At 36.3% G+C, this 25,613-nt stretch overlaps 1 protein-coding gene across 4 annotated transcripts in view; it reads left to right on the top strand.

The window, feature by feature from the left end:
• LOC123311413 (diacylglycerol kinase eta) overlaps positions 1-25,613 on the top strand; it is a 183,524-nt gene that overhangs the window by 88,846 nt on the left and 69,065 nt on the right. For all 4 annotated transcript variants that reach the window (XM_044895335.1, XM_044895333.1, XM_044895334.1 and 1 more), the window contains 3 exons: positions 12,004-12,134; positions 13,739-13,934; positions 18,804-18,895. In XM_044895335.1, the coding sequence (XP_044751270.1) occupies positions 12,004-12,134; positions 13,739-13,934; positions 18,804-18,895 (419 nt within the window). The remainder of the gene's footprint in view (positions 1-12,003; positions 12,135-13,738; positions 13,935-18,803; positions 18,896-25,613) is intronic.

Raw genomic sequence — 25,613 nt, 5'->3', positions numbered from 1 at the left:
AAAACTTAATATGGCTATATCTTTTTATCATGGCCGAATCGGAAAAAACGGTCTAGAAAAAGGGTTTTTTTACCTCAAGAGTCTACTGTTGAAATATTTGTACGAGTCAAAGAATCATCCTATATAGGTTTTCTACGTGAAGCGTTGAGTAGGTGCTACGCCATAGTGTTTCATTACTCAAGTGTGGAAATCATTCGTCGAAAAGTTTCAACCTTTTTTTTTCTAGTGTTTTTGCAAACTCCGAATAAAATGATCTATAGAATCCTGTACCATTTCAAAACTTTTTTACAGCTGCTGACCAATATTCTTGCTCAATGGGCTGAACCACATAGACTATTGAAATAATAAGTCTTTGGGCTGAATTGGTTCACTATCACCAGTGACTGTACCGTGTCTTAATGAGTTGTCAATATTTCACCACCGTATATTACGATAAGAAAATAAATCGGAGCGATTATAGCCCTCTAAAGGTACAACCCTCAAAATCGATTTTATTTATTTACTACTTCAGCAAAAATCATTAAATTCGATATAACTCACACATAGGCGATATTTTTTTCATCATAAGAGTGAATATTTTAGATTAACAAAATATTCATCTAATCAACATATCGCACACAACAGCAGACATATATAATTTCAAAGATTATAATTAATCGAAATTAGAAAAGTTGCGCCCCAAACATTTATCACGTGTTAGAAACATTCATCATTAAAAGTTTTAACTATATGTTTTTGACTTCCTCATTTCCCTGGTTCAGACTATTCATGAATCTGATATACAGGATTTTTATAGGAAAACGGAGTTTTTTGGTAAAAAGTAATTCTATTTTTGTTTCCTTCGATGAAGGAATGTTTGCAATTATGTAATAAAACACGAAATTAAACAAATGCAGCTTTTGTAGGATGCTCTTTTTATTAAACGTTCCATTCAATTTTTACAAATGTGATTGTCGATTACGGCATGAATCAGCTCATAAAAATCTTGAATTGATTGAATTGATCTCCAGCAATGTAGCCAAGGAAAAAAGTCTATAGATGTTGAGAGATAATCACACCACGTGACTTTTCAGATGCGGTTGATGGGAAATTACGTTTTTTTTTCGGGGTTGTCAGAAAGTGCAAATTCCCACTGTCAATTTTCGATGTTGAATTTTTGTTTGAAGGTGAAGTTCCTCTTGCCTTAGAAAACCCTATTTTGACTTCCATCAATGCAGGATGATTTTTGTTGAAGAATTCAATATTCTTGTAATTATCCATTAATTCCTTTGAAAGATATCCATTCCCTACCTACATATTTGGGTTGATTTTTTTGAATTCAACAACTGGTGTAACGTCTTCAACATTTAGCCAAGGAAGTGAACCAAGATTAACGATTCTTAAGCAACTGCATGTGTCAATAATTGAATTTTCTTCCTAAGCAACAATATCTGTAGGTATTTAAAAATTGATCTCTTGTCCTTTCCATGCAAATAACTAGATTTGCAAGTTTGTAGAAACGTCAGTTTGTATAAACGTCAATTATGTTCATCACATATTTTCGTACTATACACTGTGGAATGTGTCAATTTTCAAACCAACTGAGTGCTTTTATAAAAGTGAATGGAGTATAGTTTATAGTTGATATCTGTCAGAAAATGATTGTTCCTAATGGCCTAATGGCTATTTAAAGCGAAAGTTATAATTGAAAAATTCTTACAATTATTACAATTGTTTTGATGTTAAATGGGAGATTGCTTGTTTCAAACAGACACACTAAATTTTCGAAAATTATTGTTACTCAAATTTAATAACGTCGTAAATAATAGTGCACATGTTAACGACTGGAGGTTTCCTTAACGATAATGTAGTTTTCCACTGTTGACTTACATCAGAGACGCAGGAAAGGCTCGAAAAACAAAGCGAACACAAACATACGTTATTTTATACCCCTAACGTTGAAAGGAGACTCCTGAAAGAGGAAAAATTTCATTAAATTCCCCCAGTGCGCCAGATATAAGAGCGTCGTCGTTCTGAAAGAAAGCAGATTGCTGGTGTATGATATAATAATGGTCCGTGAACAAAATTATGTTCCGGGAGTGTTCTTAAACTCGTGTGTTATTTACCAGATGATTTCAAATCATACATATATTCATTGAAGTTCTAATAATTGCCAAGGAGGAGACTTTCATCTTGAAATTTTCATCTTCTTTTTTTCTTATTGCAGTACAGTATTACGTCACATTCTTTTCCTGATATCGTTTTCAGTTCCGTAAATTCTTTTTTATATGTATTTGAATTCGTTTCGAAGTTCGTTGACATGGCAGTACATATAGGAAAGAGCCAGGATGGGCACGCCCTTCCCTCTCATATTTCTCCATCCAAGACACTGAAATCGACATAACTTTCGAGCAAGCGAGCATAAAACTGAGCTTCCAAGGCCGAGTCCCCCCCCAAAAAAAAAATCCGTGCTACGCCAATGTTTGTGGAAGTTATTCAGTTTCTTGTTCTTGGCGTGCCTTAGCCTTTCCGGATGTTGGCAATCAACATGGCAAGTTTTGATTTGTTAGCAGCGTCCCTTAAAAGCTGGATCGAAGTTTGTTCAAACCATTGTCTGAGAATGAACAACAACGACTGACTCTTTCTGCCTTCCTTTTATTTTGCCTTGTAATATTAGTTGTATCTAATGCAGCGCTGTTTTTTCAAAAGGCGTTTGACAGCAAAACATAATTATTATTCATTAAAAATAATCCACGAATAGGAAAAACCAACAATTCATTGAATTTGAGACCATCGTACATGCAGGTAACTAAAAAATATTAAAATTATGATGATAAACTATAATACATACATGGTGTTTTTCATTCGTTTGAATTTGAATATAGTTTCAATGAGTCCGGTCCTGAGTTTTAATTTTAATGTTCTATTTTATTGAAACTTAAAACTCCAACCTGATAATGAATAATTTCCAGTCGAATCGACCGAAAATATCAGGAGGTATAGCGTATAGCGAATCGAAAATTCGAGAATTTTGAGAAAACCCCATGTAGGCCCCTGTAGGTATATCGGAAACGGAGTACTCAAGACACACATATGGGTTGTTTTTGAACTCAGCTGCCCTTTAATAATAATAATAACTTTATTAATCCTTTTAGACATTGTAGAAAATGTATAGGATGAGTCAAGAAAAACAAGATTTATGAATTACAAAGTATCAAGAAAATAATCTTTAACGCCATAATGAGACTTAGGCAATAGCAATTCTTTTACTAACTTCTTATATCTATTTAGATTCGCCGATTTAACATTATTAGGAAGATAATTAAACAATTTAATGGACTGGAAAATGGGGGATTGTTCGAATTTAGCAGTTTTATGCAATGGGAATGCTAATGTTTCTTTATTCCTAGTGCTATAGTCATGGAAACTAGATAGTTTCAACAAGTTTTTTTCATTTTCTTCCGCATAAACCAAGCCTCTGTAAATGAAAATTGAAGCAAGTGTCAAAATCCCATGTTCGAGAAAAACAGGCCTACAAGAAGATCGGGGAGAAATGTTGAAGATCATGCGAACGATCCTCTTTTGTAGGATGAAAACCCTACTTGAATCTGAGGAATTTCCCCATAACAGAACATTATATGATAGATGACTGAAGACCAGGCTATAATAGATAGTCAACAATGAATCTATAGGAAGAGATTTTTTGACCCTGTTAATTGCATAATATGACCTGTTAAGTTGACTACAAACGGCATCAATATGGGTACTCCATTTCAAATTGCCGTCTACGTGAACTCCAAGAAATTTTGAACAATCCTTAGAGGTAATTATATTATCTGAATAGTGAACGATCAGCCTTCTACTACAAACATTACCGATAGAAAAGTGAACACACTCAATTTTACCGATGTTAATTATCAGAGCATTTTTATGACACCACTGAACAAAGCTCTCGACCAGAATCACACACAACTCTTGAAGCTCCTCAACGTTTAGAGCCTTGATCACAACTGATGTATTATCAGCGAATAGCGTTATCAAACACATTTTCAGAAACTTGATGAGACGGTGGGGAACATTTTTCGCCCTCGATCTTAGATTCGAGGGAAGATCGTTAATAAATATTAGAAACAAAAGTGGACCGATAACGGAGCCCTGAGGCACACCCAAGGTGACATTATGCTCAACAGAAAAAGAATTTTGGACTCCAACGGACATTGTCCTATCCTCAAGATAACTCGAGAGCCAGTCCAAAAACACTCCTCTGAAGTATAGATTGTAGCATTTGTTGATAATAACCTCAAAAGAAAGACTATCAAATGCCCGCGATAGATCGAAGAACAATCCCGCGATCATACACATATTCAATGAAATGTAGAGCTGCAGTTGAAGTAGAGCGACCAGACCTAAACCCATGTTGAGCCCTATCGAGTATGTGAAATTTATCCAGATATTTCATCATTCTGTCGAAAACAATCCTTTCGAAAACTTTAAAAAAAATGCTTAGGATGGAAATAGGTCGATATTTAGCAATATCTTCTACGTCATTTTTCTTGTGAATTGGGATTACAATAGATTTTTTGAGAATATGGGAAAATACTCCCATATACTTTTATTGATTGATTATAAGTGAGAGAAATGAGGACAAATATCAACGCCTATCATCTTCAATATTCTCGCTGAGATGCAATCAGCACCTGTACATTTTTTATTTTTGAGTGCTTTTATGATCTCGACCACTTCATTCTCTGAGACCGGAAAGAAGAAGAAATAGGAATTCAACATGCAGGATGTAGTGCATGTACTGGGCAGCGAGTTACCATAATAGCTGTTTAGGGTAGTTTCAGCAATAGTGAAAAAAGTCAGCAAAAATCTTTATTCATGGTTTTCGTTTGTTCGTTTACTCGTGAAACACCCTGTATACATACATACAATATTGATATCCACTATGTGTACCTAATAAATGAAAAATATTCCATACTGTTGCTATAATCATATCATTCAAGACCGGCGTGAAGCTAGCAGCCAAAATGTAGCAGCCAGTTTCCGAATATACCCGAACGACCAGTGGCGTCGTGAAAATATATTCCCGTGTCGTTATTTTCGAGAAAAAATATTTTCTCTCAATAGATTTGAACTGAGAGAACCAAGAGTCCTTCTGTTACACGATATATAGAAATTCTTGTAGATACTTACTTAAGGAAGTGATTTGGTATTCGTTGGCATCTGGAAACGCATGAGGGATATAATCGGACTTCAATGAAATAAAATATATTTATATTAAATAGGAGGACGGGGAAAAGCCAGCATCAAAATCACCTGATGAATTACTCAAAAAACAAGGAATATATGGTGTGAAGGAAAATCTCTTCGGTGCCGTCGGAGCGAGTGAAACTACCCCCTAAAATACTGAAAAATAATTTTCAATATGGAGGCGACGAGAAGCCAGCTTCAAACTCACATGATAAATTACTCTGGTAATGAGGAAGATATGGTGTGAAGGAAAATCTCTTCGGTGCCGTCGAAGTGGGTGAAACTACCCCCGAAAATACTTAAAAATTATTTTCGATATGAAGACGACGAGAAGCCAGCTTCAAATTCACATGATAAATTACTCTAGTAATGGGTAATATATGGTGTAAAGGAAAATCTCTTCGGTGCCGTCGAACTGGGTGAAACTACCCCCGAAAATACTAAAAAATTATTTTCGATATGAAGGCGACGATAAGCCAGCTTCAAATTCACATGATAAATTACTCTAGTAATGGGTAATATATGGTGTAAAGGAAAATCTCTTCGGTGCCGTCGAAGTGGGTGTAACTACCCCCGAAAATACTAAAAAATTATTTTCGATATGAAGGCGACGATAAGCCAGCTTCAAATTCACATGATAAATTACTCTAGTAATGGGTAATATATGGTGTAAAGGAAAATCTCTTCGGTGCCGTCGAACTGGGTGAAACTACCCCCGAAAATACTAAAAAATTATTTTCGATATGAAGGCGACGATAAGCCAGCTTCAAATTCACATGATAAATTACTCTAGTAATGGGTAATATATGGTGTAAAGGAAAATCTCTTCGGTGCCGTCGAAGTGGGTGTAACTACCCCCGAAAATACTAAAAAATTATTTTCAATATGAAGGCGAAGAGAAGCCAGCTTCAAACTCACATAATAAATTACTCTGGTAATGAGGAATATATGGTGTAAAGGAAAATCTCTTCGGTGCCGTCGAACTGGGTGAAACTACCCCCGAAAATACTCAAAAATTATTTTCGATATGAAGGCGACGAGAAGCCAGCTTCAAATTCACAAGATAAATTACTCTGGTAATGAGGAATATATGATGTAAAGGAAAATCTCTTCGGTGCCGTCGAACTGGGTGAAACTACCCCCGAAAATACTAAAAAATTATTTTCAATATGAAGGCGAAGAGAAGCCAGCTTCAAACTCACATGATAAATTACTCTGGTAATGAGGAAGATATGGTGTGAAGGAAAATCTCTTCGGTGCCGTCGAACTGGGTGAAACTCCCCCCGAAAATACTAAAAAATTATTTTCAATATGAAGGCGACGAGAAGCCAGCTTCAAATTCACATGATAAATTACTCTAGTAATGGGTAATATATGGTGTAAAGGAAAATCTCTTCGGTGCCGTCGAACTGGGTGAAACTACCCCCGAAAATACTAAAAAATTATTTTCGATATGAAGGCGACGATAAGCCAGCTTCAAATTCACATGATAAATTACTCTAGTAATGGGTAATATATGGTGTAAAGGAAAATCTCTTCGGTGCCGTCGAAGTGGGTGTAACTACCCCCGAAAATACTAAAAAATTATTTTCAATATGAAGGCGAAGAGAAGCCAGCTTCAAACTCACATAATAAATTACTCTGGTAATGAGGAATATATGGTGTAAAGGAAAATCTCTTCGGTGCCGTCGAACTGGGTGAAACTACCCCCGAAAATACTCAAAAATTATTTTCGATATGAAGGCGACGAGAAGCCAGCTTCAAATTCACAAGATAAATTACTCTGGTAATGAGGAATATATGATGTAAAGGAAAATCTCTTCGGTGCCGTCGAACTGGGTGAAACTACCCCCGAAAATACTAAAAAATTATTTTCAATATGAAGGCGAAGAGAAGCCAGCTTCAAACTCACATGATAAATTACTCTGGTAATGAGGAAGATATGGTGTGAAGGAAAATCTCTTCGGTGCCGTCGAACTGGGTGAAACTCCCCCCGAAAATACTAAAAAATTATTTTCAATATGAAGGCGACGAGAAGCCAGCTTCAAATTCACATGATAAATTACTCTAGTAATGGGTAATATATGGTGTAAAGGAAAATCTCTTCGGTGCCGTCGAACTGGGTGAAACTACCCCCGAAAATACTAAAAAATTATTTTCGATATGAAGGCGACGATAAGCCAGCTTCAAATTCACATGATAAATTACTCTAGTAATGGGTAATATATGGTGTAAAGGAAAATCTCTTCGGTGCCGTCGAAGTGGGTGTAACTACCCCCGAAAATACTAAAAAATTATTTTCAATATGAAGGCGAAGAGAAGCCAGCTTCAAACTCACATAATAAATTACTCTGGTAATGAGGAATATATGGTGTAAAGGAAAATCTCTTCGGTGCCGTCGAACTGGGTGAAACTACCCCCGAAAATACTAAAAAATTATTTTCGATATGAAGGCGACGATAAGCCAGCTTCAAATTCACATGATAAATTACTCTAGTAATGGGTAATATATGGTGTAAAGGAAAATCTCTTCGGTGCCTTCGAAGTGGGTGAAACTACCCCCGAAAATACTAAAAAATTATTTTCAATATGAAGGCGAAGAGAAGCCAGCTTCAAACTCACATGATAAATTACTCTGGTAATGAGGAAGATATGGTGTGAAGGAAAATCTCTTCGGTGCCGTCGAACTGGGTGAAACTCCCCCCGAAAATACTAAAAAATTATTTTCAATATGAAGGCGACGAGAAGCCAGCTTCAACCTCACAATTTTTGAGTATTTTCGGGGGTAGTTTCACCCAGTTCGACGGCACCGAAGAGATTTTCCTTTACATCATATATTCCTCATTACCAGAGTAATTTATCTTGTAAATTTGAAGCTGGCTTCTCGTCGCCTTCATATCGAAAATAATTTTTGAGTATTTTCGGGGGTAGTTTCACCCAGTTCGACGGCACCGAAGAGATTTTCCTTTACATCATATATTCCTCATTACCAGAGTAATTTATCTTGTAAATTTGAAGCTGGCTTCTCGTCGCCTTCATATCGAAAATAATTTTTGAGTATTTTCGGGGGTAGTTTCACCCAGTTCGACGGCACCGAAGAGATTTTCCTTTACATCATATATTCCTCATTACCAGAGTAATTTATCTTGTGAATTTGAAGCTGGCTTCTCGTCGCCTTCATATCGAAAATAATTTTTGAGTATTTTCGGGGGCAGTTTCACCCAGTTCGACGGCACCGAAGAGATTTTCCTTTACATCATATATTCCTCATTACCAGAGTAATTTATCTTGTAAATTTGAAGCTGGCTTCTCGTCGCCTTCATATCGAAAATAATTTTTGAGTATTTTCGGGGGTAGTTTCACCCAGTTCGACGGCACCGAAGAGATTTTCCTTTACATCATATATTCCTCATTACCAGAGTAATTTATCTTGTAAATTTGAAGCTGGCTTCTCGTCGCCTTCATATCGAAAATAATTTTTGAGTATTTTCGGGGGTAGTTTCACCCAGTTCGACGGCACCGAAGAGATTTTCCTTTACATCATATATTCCTCATTACCAGAGTAATTTATCTTGTAAATTTGAAGCTGGCTTCCCGTCGCCTTCATATCGAAAATAATTTTTGAGTATTTTCGGGGGTAGTTTCACCCAGTTCGACGGCACCGAAGAGATTTTCCTTTACATCATATATTCCTCATTACCAGAGTAATTTATCTTGTAAATTTGAAGCTGGCTTCTCGTCGCCTTCATATCGAAAATAATTTTTGAGTATTTTCGGGGGTAGTTTCACCCAGTTCGACGGCACCGAAGAGATTTTCCTTTACATCATATATTCCTCATTACCAGAGTAATTCATCTTGTAAATTTGAAGCTGGCTTCTCGTCGCCTTCATATCGAAAATAATTTTTGAGTATTTTCGGGGGTAGTTTCACCCAGTTCGACGGCACCGAAGAGATTTTCCTTTACATCATATATTCCTCATTACCAGAGTAATTTATCTTGTAAATTTGAAGCTGGCTTCTCGTCGCCTTCATATCGAAAATAATTTTTGAGTATTTTCGGGGGTAGTTTCACCCAGTTCGACGGCACCGAAGAGATTTTCCTTTACATCATATATTCCTCATTACCAAAGTAATTCATCTTGTAAATTTGAAGCTGGCTTCTCGTCGCCTTCATATCGAAAATAATTTTTGAGTATTTTCGGGGGTAATTTCACCCAGTTCGACGGCACCGAAGAGATTTTCCTTTACATCATATATTCCTCATTACCAGAGTAATTTATCTTGTAAATTTGAAGCTGGCTTCTCGTCGCCTTCATATCGAAAATAATTTTTGAGTATTTTCGGGGGTAGTTTCACCCAGTTCGACGGCACCGAAGAGATTTTCCTTTACATCATATATTCCTCATTACCAGAGTAATTTATCTTGTAAATTTGAAGCTGGCTTCTCGTCGCCTTCATATCGAAAATAATTTTTGAGTATTTTCGGGGGTAGTTTCACCCAGTTCGACGGCACCGAAGAGATTTTCCTTTACATCATATATTCCTCATTACCAGAGTAATTTATCTTGTAAATTTGAAGCTGGCTTCTCGTCGCCTTCATATCGAAAATAATTTTTGAGTATTTTCGGGGGTAGTTTCACCCAGTTCGACGGCATCGAAGAGATTTTCCTTTACATCATATATTCCTCATTACCAGAGTAATTTATCTTGTAAATTTGAAGCTGGCTTCTCGTCGCCTTCATATCGAAAATAATTTTTGAGTATTTTCGGGGGTAGTTTCACCCAGTTCGACGGCACCGAAGAGAGTTTCCTTTACATCATATATTCCTCATTACCAGAGTAATTTATCTTGTAAATTTGAAGCTGGCTTCTCGTCGCCTTCATATCGAAAATAATTTTTGAGTATTTTCGGGGGTAGTTTCACCCAGTTCGACGGCACCGAAGAGATTTTCCTTTACATCATATATTCCTCATTACCAGAGTAATTTATCTTGTAAATTTGAAGCTGGCTTCTCGTCGCCTTCATATCGAAAATAATTTTTGAGTATTTTCGGGGGTAGTTTCACCCAGTTCGACGGCACCGAAGAGATTTTCCTTTACATCATATATTCCTCATTACCAGAGTAATTTATCATGTGGATTTGAAGCTGGCTTCTCGTCGCCTTCATATCGAAAATAATTTTTGAGTATTTTCGGGGGCAGTTTCACCCAGTTCGACGGCACCGAAGAGATTTTCCTTTACACCATATATTCCTCATTACCAGAGTAATTTATCATGTGGATTTGAAGCTGTCTTCTCGTCGCCTTCATATAGAAAATAATTTTTGAGTATTTTCGGGGGTAGTTTCACCCAGTTCGACGGCACCGAAGAGAGTCCGATTATATCCTTTATGCGTTTCCAGATGCCAACGAATACCAAATCACCTCCTTAAGTAAGTATCTACAAGAATTTCTATATATCGTGTAACAGAAGGTTGGTTCTCTCAGTTCAAATCTATTGAGAGAAAATATTTCTTCTCGAAAATAACGACACGGGAATATATTTTGACGACGCCACTGGTCGTTCGGGTATATTCGGAAACTGGCTGCTATATTTTGGCTGCTAGCTTCACGCCGGTTCATTCAAGGATTTTGAAACACAATTGAGGATTTCTGAAATTCAAATTACTAATCGGAAAAACAGGTCACTATTTCTGATATCTCAGTAACAAGTCGGAATTTCAAATCACATATACGTTCCGAATAACAATTGACAATTCTAAATCACCAGTTACATTTTCTGAATATTTGAATACCCCTGCCGATTTAACTCGGTTAAATCCACAAAAATTAATGAATCGGATATTATTGCCCTCTTTGACTTAATTAAGTGCGTTGACTGATGATATCTCTCATAAAAATATCCCACAGAAGCTCTCTTGTGAAATGGATAGGTTAATGGTGTAGCTAAATAGGATTCATGTCACTTAAAAATCGAAAATTCTTCTCGTTAACTGAGTTGGACAAATTGGAATGAGTCTCATCACTCATTCCTGAAGTGTTCGCGATCTTTTAATCTTCATTAATTAAATCAACGGTCCAATTTTAATACCGCGTATCTGCATAAATCGATATTGGACATAAGAGGCTTTTCATTTCATCTTTTTGGAGCATTATTAAAATATGGAAGCTATAAATTTCCACCATTATTTGAAAATGAAACAATGTCTGAAATGAATGGAGAACTTTCACAGCTTCCGTTTTTCAATAAGCAACTTAAAGATGAAAGAAGGAGTTCGTAGGTTTCATGGATTTCTTACTGTTGTAAATAATAGGCATAATTTCTTCAAACCCCATCTTCTTTGTTCAAGGATTGTATTCAATAACTCTGTCTGACTTTTTGTCCAACTTTTTTTGTGCAACTCATCAAATGTTTCCTCCGAGTACGATATCTTCGAAAATTCAAACCGCTGAAAATCGTTCAGAATTTATCAAAGTAAATTAATAAAAAATTGAGTTCAGCAGCCTGTCTCTATGAAAGGATTGAAGATTGAAAAAAAATTAGCTTGAAAAAACTTCCTATTATAACTAGAACTATTGCTTGCGTGTTGTGAACTGGACTTTCGAATTACCCTGTATAATCATCTCTTAAAGTGTCCCTCTGTATGTAGTAGAGTGCTCAAACCCTCTAATAGAAAATGCATTTGACTCAAGCGATATATTGTTGCGGAAGTATATTTAAACGCATTTAGACAATTCCACCTCTTCCAATCATTTAATTTTTTTTTCAGGTGATTACACCTTACAGATCCCTGGTTTTATGCGCTGATTCTCGTCGTGAGATGGAGGAATGGCTTGCAGCTTTCAGCACAGCCTCTCAGACACAGGATCAAACTGACTTACTTTCTGGAAGACACCACTGGTAATTATATAATTTTTTATAGGTTGGATGTTAACGACCACATGCATGGCTATGAATTATTAAACTAGCAAAGAGCAAGGTCAAGTGTACAACACAGAAATGAATTAACGACAAAATGTTCAGAAGATATTTTGTTGGAAACCAATATTTGCATCGAAGTATATAATGAATCCTTCTGTTCAACCTAACAAGATTTCTTTCCTATATCACTTATAACCTTGATCTCTGCTTGTATAGTTTCTATGCATGATCTCTTACGAGGATGTATTGATATTTATTTAGCCTAGACCAGTTCCATGCATAAAAAGAATATTGCGTTACCATAGCAACGAACAATAACTTATTAGAAGTGTCAGTGTGAAATTTGAGGTCAAAAAAGTAAACTAGAGTTACGCAATAAATTATAAGAACGAAATTGTGATAATCGAAAAATTGGATTCTCGAGCCATCATCAAGAAAATGTATTTAAAAGGGTTAAGTGGTTAGCAGATTTACGAGGATATGCTTAATACCCTTGGTGATCAATGATGCCCTTCATATGCTACCACGAAAAGTTGGACTGCAAGCTTCAAAGGAGGTAAATTTCAAATTGGAAATGATGACCGATCGGGTAGGCCAGTTTCTGTGTCAGTCGCCGAAAATATCGATGCAGTTCATAACATGATTTTATCCGACCGTCGAATTGAATCCCCAATGTTTGAATGTTGACCAAAAACGTGCAAGGGTAGAAGCATCGCGTTCGATCTGTGCTCGATTTGAAAACGATGTAGACTTCTTAAACCGAATTATTACTATGGATGAGACTTGGGTACATTTCTACGATCCAGAAACGAAGCAACAATCGATGGAATGGCGACACTCTGATTCTCCAAGACCTAAGAAGTTTCGAGTCCAAAAATCTGCTGGAAAATTTCTTGCTTCAGTTTTTTGGAATTGCCATGGAGTAATCATGATTGATTTTTTGGATGAGTGTAGAACAATGACCGGAGATTACTATTCGATATTACTGATCACTCTACAGGAAAGAATTAAAGAGAAAAGACGCGGAAAGCTATCCAAAGATGTTTTGTTTTTGCAGGACAACGCTCCTGCACACAAATCTCATGTTGCCATGCAAAAATTCGTGATTTAGGGTTCGAATTACTAGAAATTATTCACCGAATTTGGCTCTATCCGACTATCATCTCTTTCCCCAACTCAAAAAGAGTTTAAAACGTCCTAAATTTTCATCCAACGAGGAGGTAATGAAAGCTGTGGAGTTCTGGTTTGCAGAGTTAGAAGAAACAATTTTTTGGAAGGTCTAGAGACGTTGCAGGTTCGCTGTAATAAATGTATCCAATCAAGAGAAGAATTTGTTGAGTAATAAAATATTTTGACATTGAAATTTTGTTTGGTTCTATAGTGGGCTATGAATTTTTCAATATATCCTCGTATGTTACTCATGAATGATGCTAAAATCTTATTAAAATCCACTTTCGGCAATGTACAGAACACTGTTTCTTCCCTTACATATAATACTTTTTGGTGCTGAAAAGTACACTTTTGATCACGGCATTTCAATTTTTTTTTAATTCATTCCATCAATCAGAAATTTATCTTTGCAGGTATGCAACTTCGCACGCCCGCCCTATCTACTGCAACGTTTGCAGGGAGGCTCTTGGGGGTGTGACAAGCCACGGGCTTTCTTGTGAGTTGTGCAAATGTAAAGTTCATAAAAAATGTGCGTCGAAAGCTTTGAACAACTGCAAATGGACCACCCTAGCGTCCGTTGGAAAGGACATCATAGAGGACGAAGACGGGGTATGTATTCAAGTTAATTACATCCAGGATGGAAGTTTTTTATTTTGGACTTTCGGGTCATCCTTGTGTAGCGTCAACTCACTTCGCCGAATTTCAAGTTTTTCATTTCTGCTGTTACAGTTATAGCAGCTTAATTATATGGGATGAGTCTTCCAATCACATTTTCAATATTCTTTTAAAACATTACTTTTTCCTAGAAACAGTCAGGGCTGTTATTGTGGCAGTGTAGTTGGTAAATAACTTATCCTAGTTAGATTGAATGTCAGTATATGCAAAGTGTAAGCATAATATTCATATATTCGGTATTTACTATTTTGTAGATAATAAACCAACAGGTCAATTTGTATTCCAAATTATGCAAATTTTCATGTATATAAGGTGTGTCTTTGACTCGTACATATTTCAAGAGTATACTTGAGGTCAAATAAGCACTTTTTTCCATACATTTTTGTCCGATTCGGCCCTGATAAAAAGATACATCCATTTTAAGGTTCCATAATCAGCACAGACACTCCCGGAAAAACAAAATTTCCATCAGAATAACTATAGCTAACTGTGTGACACTACACATCTGTGGATCTTTTAAACAGAGTTGTATTCAGCCAAAGCACCCAATTTTTCAAATTTCACAGATCGTACTTTTGAACATCAAATTACTCGAAAACGGCGCATTACACGAGAAAATATGAAGAATACTTTCATTTCACAAAACATTCAAATATTCATTAGATAGCGTCCAACTTAGTTTCAAGAGTTGGCTCCTTTGAATTTTTGATATTTTTATGGTTCGTTATGGTCATAATGAGAAAACTGGAAGACGTGGGTGATATCTTGTATTCGAAAAAGATTCATCAAATATATGAAAAACTATGCTCCGAAATAAATTTCATTGGATAAAACCGTTTGTGAGATTAAAATACCTAACAATTTTCTCATGGTTTTTCAACAGCCCGTATCTTTTAAACCGAGCCGATTAGTAAAACATGGTAAAGGGAAAAAGTGTTTTTTTTTTACCTCAAGAATCTACTGTTAAAATATTTGTACGAGTCAAAGACTCGCCCTGTATAATTGATGAGTCTATCGTGCACCCACTATCAGGGGTGGAGGAGAGTTTTGTCAAATGACAACACTAATTTTTTGTGTCAGCAATCAATAGACCTTTTGTTACTGACGAATATTTGGTCTTTATAGGTTTTTTATCAACTCTATTTTTATTAGGTATAGCTAAACGCTAAACTTATTGAATTTTGATATTCCTCTTTTTTGAGGTTAATGACTATAATGACATATGCTCTAGAATCAATTTATGATTTTGAACTATTATCGAAAACTTGTCCTTTGGCTACCGACTATAAGCTGACTATTAGTTGCTACCTTACTGCCACTCTGTTTTCGACAACACTTCATAAACATCCATCACTCCTAAAGTGTAGGAGTATCATTGACATCAAAATACGTACATGAGAAAAGAAAAATTGAAATTCAATATGTACATTTAATCTTCTTATCCCTATCCATTTATAGCACAAAAAGTTGGGTTGTCTATTTAAAAATACTATCCTTAATTCAAAATAAAATCGACCTGTTTGTGAATGCCGAAGATATTAATATTGTGCATTACTTCTTACTTTGTATTTTGTTCGGTTCGAAATATTATGAAATGAAGAAATAAATGAAAATACAGTTTTTCTGTTTCCTATATAGAATCTTTGTCCTCTCAAGAAATTTGTTTTGGGAAATTACAAAAATTAAAGTGTTATCAAGGACATGAAATGCTTACAAGGCGAACGAAAGATTTCGAAATAAAGAAATTTGTTGAATCGTTGCACTATACCGGCATGCATAGGCATTGTGACCATGAAAAGAAAAGGAAAATGTCATTTCATGAAAAGAGCTTTGAGAAGAAATTTGAAATGAAATGTGATCTTTTCTTCTTGTTGTCAGTGTTAATTGGGGCGTATTTTCTATTATCCTTCTTCAAGAACTGCTTGAATCTGTTGTTCTTTATTTTCCTACTTGTTTTGGTTGGTTGTTATATAGGAATATTCTTATGTAATATCCCAAAAAGGTGTAGTAAGAGCGTTTTTAAAATCATTTGTTGATCCAATAAGTATACCTCATATTTCCTTCTAGTTGAACTCTGCTGCTCTGTTCACATTTCTGCTCAACTCATTAGGTAATGGCTGAGAGAATGCCAGACATTATTGCAATTATGAGCATGATTAAATTATACCGAGATTGTTTCACGACATATTCAAACAAACCTATAATATCAGAGGTGACGCCCAAGTTAATAATATTTCGTGATTTAACTGAGCCATCATAAAAACCCCGACGTTATTACCCCTCATAAACAAATTTGATGGTTCTGCTGCTTTTAAAAATTTATATGAATTCATCATCGTTCGAAACATGATGTTCAGCATAAAAGAGGGATGTAACCCTAAAACAGAATGAGTGAATATTGAGTAGGCTTTCCGAACTCGAATTTCATTATATACTCTGTCATTTTCCGATAAACGAATAAAATTCATTTGGTTTTCCATTTTGAATTAATTTACATTCTATCTTCTATCTTCTTTATATTATTCATTCCGGAATATCATCAATATAATGCAGGGGTCATTTTATTTTTTCAATAGGTCTTCAGATTAAATTAAGGAAAGAAACACAATGGTGTATTTCATCAGAGTACCTTTATAACTAATATTAAGGAACCTTCCACGCTTACATCCATTTATATGGAAATATTGGAAATCGAATTTTCATAAAATTTCGTACTGGCATTTACGAGAAATATTTTCTCCTTCCGTGATAATGTCTGATAGTGGTAACCCAATATCGTTCACTCCTTCGGAGTTGAAAGGTGTGGTGAATTCTGCTATTAAGTGTTTACTGTTTAGTACCTGAAAAACCTAAAAAACTGTATAAAACGATTTAAAAAACTGGTGTCAAGAAGATCTCCGAATATGTATTGCATATACAGGATGGCTTTTTGATTCGTACAAATATTTTAACAGTAGATTCTTGAGGTCAAAAAGAAACATTTTTTCCTATACCATTTTTTCCGATTCGGTCCTGATAAATAGATATAGTCTTTGTAAGTTTTCATAATGAGCTGTGCCAACCCTGGAAAAACAAAATTACCTCAGAATAACTAGCTAAATCTGTGACACTACACATATGTAGATTTTTTTAACAGAGTCATATTCAACCGAAGTACCTAATTTTTCAAATTCCACAGATACTTTTCGATTTTTGAACATCGAATTACTCGAAAATATGTAGAATACATTTATTTTACAAAACGTTCAAATATTCATTAGATGGCTTCCAACTTAGTTCCAATTATTGGGTTCTTTGAATTTTTGATATTTTTATGGTACGTGATGGTCATAATGAGAAATGCGGAAGACGTGGGTTCGAAAAAGATTCATCAAATAAATGAAAAACGATATTCCGAAATTCATTTCATTCGATAAAACCATTTGTGAGATTGAACTAAAAATAGCATTTTTTTTACGGTTTTTCAACAGCCTGCTGTAAACCTATCGAACACTATTGAATCAGCTTGTATAAAGTACCACGAAACTGAATGAGTTAGAAATTCTCTTAGAAACACCAATCGCATCCTTATATGGAAAACATTTGAAACTATTGATGATGAATGGCGCAGTTATTTTCAGAATTAATTTTCCTTTGTGATTTGGAATAGAATATTAATGAGTTTTAACGCTGATTTTCTGAGAAAAATATCTCCGTAATTCCTTTTATGACTTTGTACGTTTTCATATCTCAGTTCAATTGATTTTATTTCCAAATGAATGGTAATGAGCCCTATTCCAAGAATCGAGCCCCAGAAAAATTATAAACCCATTGAGATTTTCAATTGAATGATGAAAATAGGGCACTGCACTTCTATGAGATTCCACATAATCTAACTTCAGCCTGGTCATTTCAAATAACCAACAGCCGAAAATGGGATACCTACTGAAAAGTACACTTTACCGTAACCCTTTCTTTGAGGTAATGAACCTTGAGCTGTCAGTTCTGAAATATTGAGAGCCACATATTTCCATAATAAATGGAAATGTCGCATTTTCAAAAGACGTCGAATCAACAGTTATCGCGAAATGTTAGGATGATGCTTTTATCCATTTCGAATTTCAAATTTTTCCTATATCATAGCTGTCAAGCGAGCGTTATTGTTTAGGAAACGCCTGGAGCTTTGTATAGGATACGCGGCTATTATAGTCTACATAAAATGCCCGTAGAATGAGAATGAGTTGCCGTTGAACATGAAGCTACAAATAGTTTGTGCATCCTTTATAGCAGACCATGATAACGCGAACGTCATTGTGTGAAACTCCCCAACTTTACTGAATAAATGAGAAAAACACTGGCGGAGTGAGCTTTTGCGAGCTTATTCGGATTCATAGCCAGAGCAGTCTCCCGTTCAGGTACAGCTCGGCCAATTTTTTAACATTTCAAAAAACACAGTTGGATCGAGTTGAAATAACTCAAATAACTTTTGATGGTTCTTGCAAATTTTGAACGTTTTCTCTGGCAAATATTTACTTAGTAAGTGGTTTTTCTTATTCTTCTCTTGAAACGAGTCTCTGTATAGTTATGACAACTAACTACTGAGTTTCAACACATAAGTTAAATTTCTTTGTTCAGCTACTCAGCAGAGGTAACAAAAAGAGATCGAATTCTCACCCATGATCCCCTGAACAAAGGTGCTGGAGTAAATTCAAGGTGTTGATACTGACCAATAGGAAATTTCGGTCGTGTTAGAGAAATAGTATGTTTCGATTTTATTACCAAGATCGATTAATTAATAATTTACTCACAGTTTTCCTCTTTCAGAACATCACGATGCCTCATCAATGGATGGAGGGTAATCTTCCAGTTTCTGCCAAATGCCAAATATGTGATAAAACGTGTGGATCAGTTTTAAGGTAACAAATTTTTTTCAACTGATATAGAATAATGTTAATTTAGGGCTATAGCGAAGCAACATGAAAGAAAATGTTTTTTCTTCTACAATTGTTCTTCAAATAGAAGGGGAACTTGAATCAGAGATTCAAAACAGTCTTCTTAACCAAAACTAATATATAAGATGTGTGACCCTTCATGATTGCCGTGCTGATATTATGTTTTCAAAAACGTTATCTTGGGCGTTATTACAACTAGTATGTTTATTACCGCCAGTTTGCTTCACAGGGTGTTCCTAAATTGGAGGTACAAACGAAAAGAGGAGATTCTTGAGTAATTTCAAGGAAAGTCTCATAAACATGGGAACGCAAACGATTCGTTCTTGAGGTACAGGGTGTTAAAGTTAGAATTTTTTCATATTTTTCTGTTATAGTATCTACACTTCACAAAATATTCAACTGAAATTTTTCATAAATATCATAATTGATAGTTCACCTCACATGTGACATGCCAATTTCTATAGTAAATCTACAGGGTGATATTTTTTTTAACACTGTCCCCTGTTTTCTTCCAAAACTTGTTTGGTGAGCCACTGTTAATTTGAAAAAATGTAAAAAGAAGCTTCGTTGTTATACTAAACTTTATGTTCTCTTGTTGGGATGGCATAAAAAACTTCCATATTGAACATGTATTATCTCTAGAAAACCTCAGGCTTATCAAAGTTTTGAAAGAAGAGTCCTTCCTCATCCTTTGAATGCCGATACATACGAGGATGTATTGATATCTAGTTAGCCTAGACCAGTTCCATGAATAAAAAAAATATTGCGTTACCATAGCAACGAACAATAACTCATTAGAACTGTCAGTGTGAAGTTTGAGATCAAAAAAGTAAACCAGAGTTGCACAATAAATTAAAAGAAAGAAGATGTCCACCGAAATGGTGAAAATCGAAAAATTGGAGTATCCAGCTATCATCAAATACCTGTATTTAAAAGGGTCAAGGGGTAAGCAGATTTCTGTGTCAGTCCCCGAAAATATCGATGCAGTTCATGACATGATTTTATCAGACCGTCGAATTGGGCTAAAACGGATATCTGAAGCACTGAATATTTCATACGAACGCATTCATCATATAGTTCACGTCAATTTGGACATGAGAAAAATTGCTGCAAAATGGATTCCCAAATATTTGAATGTATATCAAAAGCGTGCAAGCGAATTGTTGTTATGGATGAGTCTTGGGTACATTTCTACGATCCAGAAACAAAGCAACAATCGATGGAATGGCGACACTCTGGTACTCCAAGACCTAAGAAGTTTCGTGTACAAAAATCTGCTGGAAAAGTTCTTGCTTCAGTTTTTTGGAATTGCCATGGAGTAATCATGATTGATTTTTTGGATAAGGGTAGAACAATAACCTGAACTCTACGAGAAAAAGAGAAAAGAAGCGGGAAGCTATTCAAAAATGTTTTGTTTTTGCAGGACAACGCCCCTGCACACAAATCTCATGTTGCCATGCAAAAAATTCGTGAGTTAGGGTTTGAATTACTAGAACACCTGCTTTATTCACCAGATTTCGCTCCATCTGACTATCATCTTTTTCCTCAACTGAAAAAAAATTTGAAAGGTCGTAAATTTTCTTCCAACGAGGATCTAATAAAAGCTGTGGAGGTCTGGTTCTGTTTTGAATGGTCTAGAGACGTTGCAGGTTCGCTGTAATAAATGTATCCAATTAAGAGGAAAAAATGTTGAGTAATAAACTATTTTGACATTGAAATTTTATTTGGTTCTATAGTAGGATAAGAATTTTTCAATATATCTTCGTACTTGCAATTTAAAAAAACTTGCAAATTTGCTGAAAGATTTCACTGTGGATTTCAGTTACAATCGTATAAGGTGTCAGCATAACAGAGCACTTCCAACAGGACGAAATATTGTAGCCTGGTTCAAGCAAACTTTCAATAGGAGATGTATTGGTCACCGCGTTTTGACCTGCAAGATTTTGCTTTGCCAATCGATATTTACGGTTACGGTCTTATTTTTGAACATTTCATTTAATTATTTTTGCTATTGTATATTATGTATTAGAGTTGAGAATTCATGGCGAGCAGAGACATTGAAGTCTAATATCTCGAATCAAAAACCATATCCAAAAAATTTATTATAAATTTTTATCAAGAATATCAGCCTTAATTTCGCCTAGAATATTGAATCACCCTATATAAAACGACGATGAACGTGCAATTTGTTCTGGATTAGCTGAGATACTCATTTGTTTCGAGTATTTAATAAACAATATGTATTATTATAATTCAAAAGAATTCCAATCAGCGATGAGTACTACACACTACTACTATCCCGAAATACAATACTGTTGGTTGATAATAATACTATATTCTGGAGTAATATTTTTGCCTTAAGTCCGCAGTGACAATTTATATTCTTCAATTTCTTTCGTGTTTCGAGTTGGAGACTCATAAAAGGTTCATCGATCCGTGTAGTTCTGACGATACAGGTTAGAGTTATATCAGTTCTATTAGGAAATTGAAACAAATTCCGTGTGGGAAACTTTGGAATGACTTCTGTAATTTGCTCGAATAACCGTTCAAACTTGGGAGAGTGAGCTTTGTTTACTAACCATTAGCAGAAGTTATAAGGTGGTCCCTCAGGGCATAGAATACCCTACCCTGGTTAAATATTACGTTCAAATTCTAGACAAACACTTCAGTAGTAGCAGATGGTCCATTCCGAGTTTTTCCCTGTTCCTCACTATTGTTTCGTCCGGAATTACGGTTTTCCGGATTGTAATGAAACTTTCTACTATCACCTTACTCCTTTTTCTTTCTCAAAATTGATTTAATTGATTCCGGTGGAAGGGGGAGGGGGGAGAAAGTTGATAAACTAGTAGTCTATTCACTTATTCTCCAAAACTAAGTACGGTTTAGCGCAAAAAAATGTTTCATACAAATATTATCTACATTTAATTCAAAACTGGTAATCCCACAGATTCCCCTTTTCATGCTGATTCGCATTTTCGGGCTGATTCGCATTTTCTGACTGATACGCCTTGCCCGTGGCTCGGGCCTGCGGCCCTCGCCAAAAATGTAGATATTTTTTTCATCCCAACCTCGAAAGAACTTTTTTCGTAGCTCTCTCGGTAACCTCTCCACATCATAAATTTCCGCCCTTCCATCTTCTATACTTCGAGATTGTCGCCGAGATCCCCTCCCCTCAAAAGAAGGGTTGGACGAAAAAAAAATTTCCATCCTAAATTCGAAAGAACAGTACCTGTAGCTCTTTACTGGGCCGAGAAATAGACTCATCATTCCCGAAGGAGTGGTGGTATAACCCCCCTCCACACAAAATTTTTCAAATGAAACGAAAAGTAATAAGGACATGTATGAATGAATCGATGTAAAACCACAGATTACAGAGTAGAATGATGTAAAACATCGCGTTCTGTGTGAGTAGTGCATAGACATAGAGACATGAGCCATATTTTGGCGATTAAGCGTCTTAATCGATGTCTTAAAGCGTCTTTAAGCGTGACGTCATTAATTTTGTTGTCGCAAAAATAGAATATCGCTGATGGTTGAGTCATCTGTCGTTGTCATTAGACAGCGAATCGAATTGTGATTTTTTCAATTTCTGTTCTTTGGCTATTATTTGAAAAATATTTATTTATTCTAAATGATAATGCAGAAACTGCATTATTGGCAATAAAAGCACTCTTCCCTAGTAGAAATTCAAATCAAATTCGATATAAACAACATATTCTCCCTTCTTCTTTATATTACCTCTTTCCGCTTAAGACGACACAGACCAGAGACAAGATGACTCTATGACACAGGCGCTCTCCACAGACCGCCAGGTTCCGCTTAAAGCGTCTTAAAGACTGACGTCATGACCTATTCAGAGACATGGACTGAGCATTCCCTTTCCATCTTTGCATGAAATACTAAAAGTCAAAAAGTTATGATTTATGATAATAATACTTTGAATATTTAAATCTATGTATAACATGAATCCACCTATAGGGCGGAACTAGCTATAAAAAAACAACTCATAAGACTAATCTACCTATAAGGTTAATGTATCTTCAAGATCAATCTATCTATAACGCGAATCTATGGAAAAGTAATGAATCTATCCACCGAATAGGTGGATCTACCCGCTACTTGGTCATTTATAGTTTCAATGGGTCGTTAATATGGACTTGAACTCTGGTTTTGGGCCCGTTTCTGTATATCCTACGAAAATAATTGAATTAACATGATGGAATCATTACTCGTTCATTGATAGATTGAAAATTAGTTTGAAGTGGATAATAATTGAGGTTAAAAGCTTACTTGTATAATGATTTCCAACAAAAAAGTGATTTCCGATGGAAAACTTCTGTTCTGGTTCATTATGGATATGATTTTATATCCGTTGGTATGAAAAATGATATTTTTTTCTGAAACCTATAGATCTTCAAGTAACACTAGTCATTTATAGTTTCAATGGGTCGTTAATATGGACTTGAACAGTGTATTGGGTCATTTTCTGTATATCCTACAAAAATAATTGAATTAACAGGATGGAACCAAAACTACGGTCAAAAAAAGTGACAGGGAGGAACTTCACATCAGGTCAGATAGTTGTCTTTTTCTAGAATTTTGATTCGTCCACACTCACGTCTATGCCATATTATCTTCTTTGCGCCCTTGCATGAAATTGGAATAGTAAGTTTGTGGCTTGAGGAGAGGGCAAATGAAATCTAACCTTGTTGAAGTGCCGACGTTTCGATCCTTAATTCGGATCTTTTTCAAGGCTGGAAATATATTTGTAAAAATATAAACAACAACTTTGAGATAAACAGGTTTACAAACAATAAGAACATTATCACAACACAAAGATTAGAAGCAGCCAGGTCTCTCAGGACGAAAAACACTATTAAAATTGGATTTACCTCAGTGATGTCCCAGCCCTTTACTCTTGCCATCGTGCAGATTCTCTTGACCACGTAGTTGTGCCGGATCAGTCTTTTCTTCTTGCCCAAATGGCATCTCTGCAGAACATGGCAAAGAGTCTCAACACCTCCGCAGCCTCCACGACACATTCTGGCTTCTCTAGGGCCATATGGAAGGCCCCTAGTTGGAAGGGTGTTGGTGCGCAGGTTGATGGCACACACATGGTCCTCATCTGACCAAAAGGGGGGTGAAGTGTTAATAAAATGACTCGACACAGAGTCATTAACCGCTTGAATTGTTTCTCCTCCGTAGAAAGAGCCCTCGAGTCTTGTGGCGTTTTCTCCATCAACAGCATCTCTGCTGTTCAGCTGCGGCTTAATCATTTTCTCTATTCTCATTTCCCAGTAGCTGTTTTCTCTCATAATCGAGGAAAACACTGGAGAATTTGTTTTAGTGGATCTCAGTCTGTCTCTCATAATGAGAGGGATCTTACGGGAGAACGAGAAGAGACCTAATCCCCCTAGTTTGGTTGGGGTGTACAGTGCCTCGTCTATGATGTGGGACGGCAGCTTCAGGGACTTTTTAACCGTCTGTCGGATTATAAGATCCACCTTCTTGAGGATTTTCAAGTTAACTGAAGGGGATTGCATGGCATGGATGTATCTGGGTATCAGGAATGACTTGATCACGTGCATCTTTTGTTGCGGCTTAAGAGGGGCAGACTGAACTCTGCTAAGTTGCTCGCAAAGGTGACCAATAGTGCACGGAGATGCCCCCTGGCTGGAAAAGTAGAATCCCAGATACTTAAAAGTGTCACCGACAGACTTGCTGGGAGGGATTGGTGTCGAGCCAATGTAAAAATTTGGGGTCGTGTGAAGGAACAGCTTCTTTTTAGACGGAACGACCGCCATGGAGACAGCTGGACATTTCGCTGGATTTAGAGCAAGATGACGTGCCTCTAGAAACTTACTAGTGATGTTAAGTAGAAATTGTGCATCCTTGGCCAAAAGAAGTAAGTCGTCGGCATATCCGAGCACAGAGATATTTACCTCCCCAAATTTGACACCGGATCTCACTCTCAGACTACAAATAAGCTCATCCATCACAAGTTTGAACAGGATGGGAGCGAGAGGATCACCCTGTTTCACACCTCGTAATATAGAGAGAGAGGTAATGCGCTGGTCACCACAGAAGATCGTGGTAGATTGATCGGTGTAGGTGGCCATTATGTATTCCACGGTGTTTTTGTCTACGCGAAATCTCCTGGGTGCTCTTCGGATGGTATGATGAGAAACCCCATCAAGTGCCCTCTGAATATCCAGTGCCAAAGCAGCAAATGGCCGACCTCGCTTTCTTCTGTCCCTAATAATGGACTGGAGTGTGATGTTGTTGGCAAAGCATCCATCGAAACTAACAAACTCGCGTTGGCATTCATCCAAGTTTTATAATGTAAACTTCTGGAGAGTCTTTTGGCAATGATCTTATTAACCAATCCCAATAAGATGGAGGATATTGTGATTGGCCGCCAATTCCCAACCTGTTCTAAGTTATCCTTGGTCTTAGGGATTAAGATGGTGCGACTTCACCTTAGAGGAGAAGGTAGGTATGTATTTCTCCAAGATCATGAGGTTGGATAAAATTTCCAGTTGTGCAAGCGGAATTCTTGCCAGTCGAGTGGAGTCAATGCCATCTGGGCCACCAGTTGTCTTACCCATGGCGTTGATGGAGTCTTTTATATCTGCGCTAGTAATTGGGGAATAGATGTTACAATCAGATGGCGCAAAGTCAA

This window comes from Coccinella septempunctata, chromosome 4 (genome assembly GCF_907165205.1).
Source record: "Coccinella septempunctata chromosome 4, icCocSept1.1, whole genome shotgun sequence".
NCBI classification, from domain to species: Eukaryota; Metazoa; Arthropoda; class Insecta; order Coleoptera; family Coccinellidae; genus Coccinella; species Coccinella septempunctata.
This window is presented reverse-complemented; position numbering and strand designations above follow the sequence as displayed.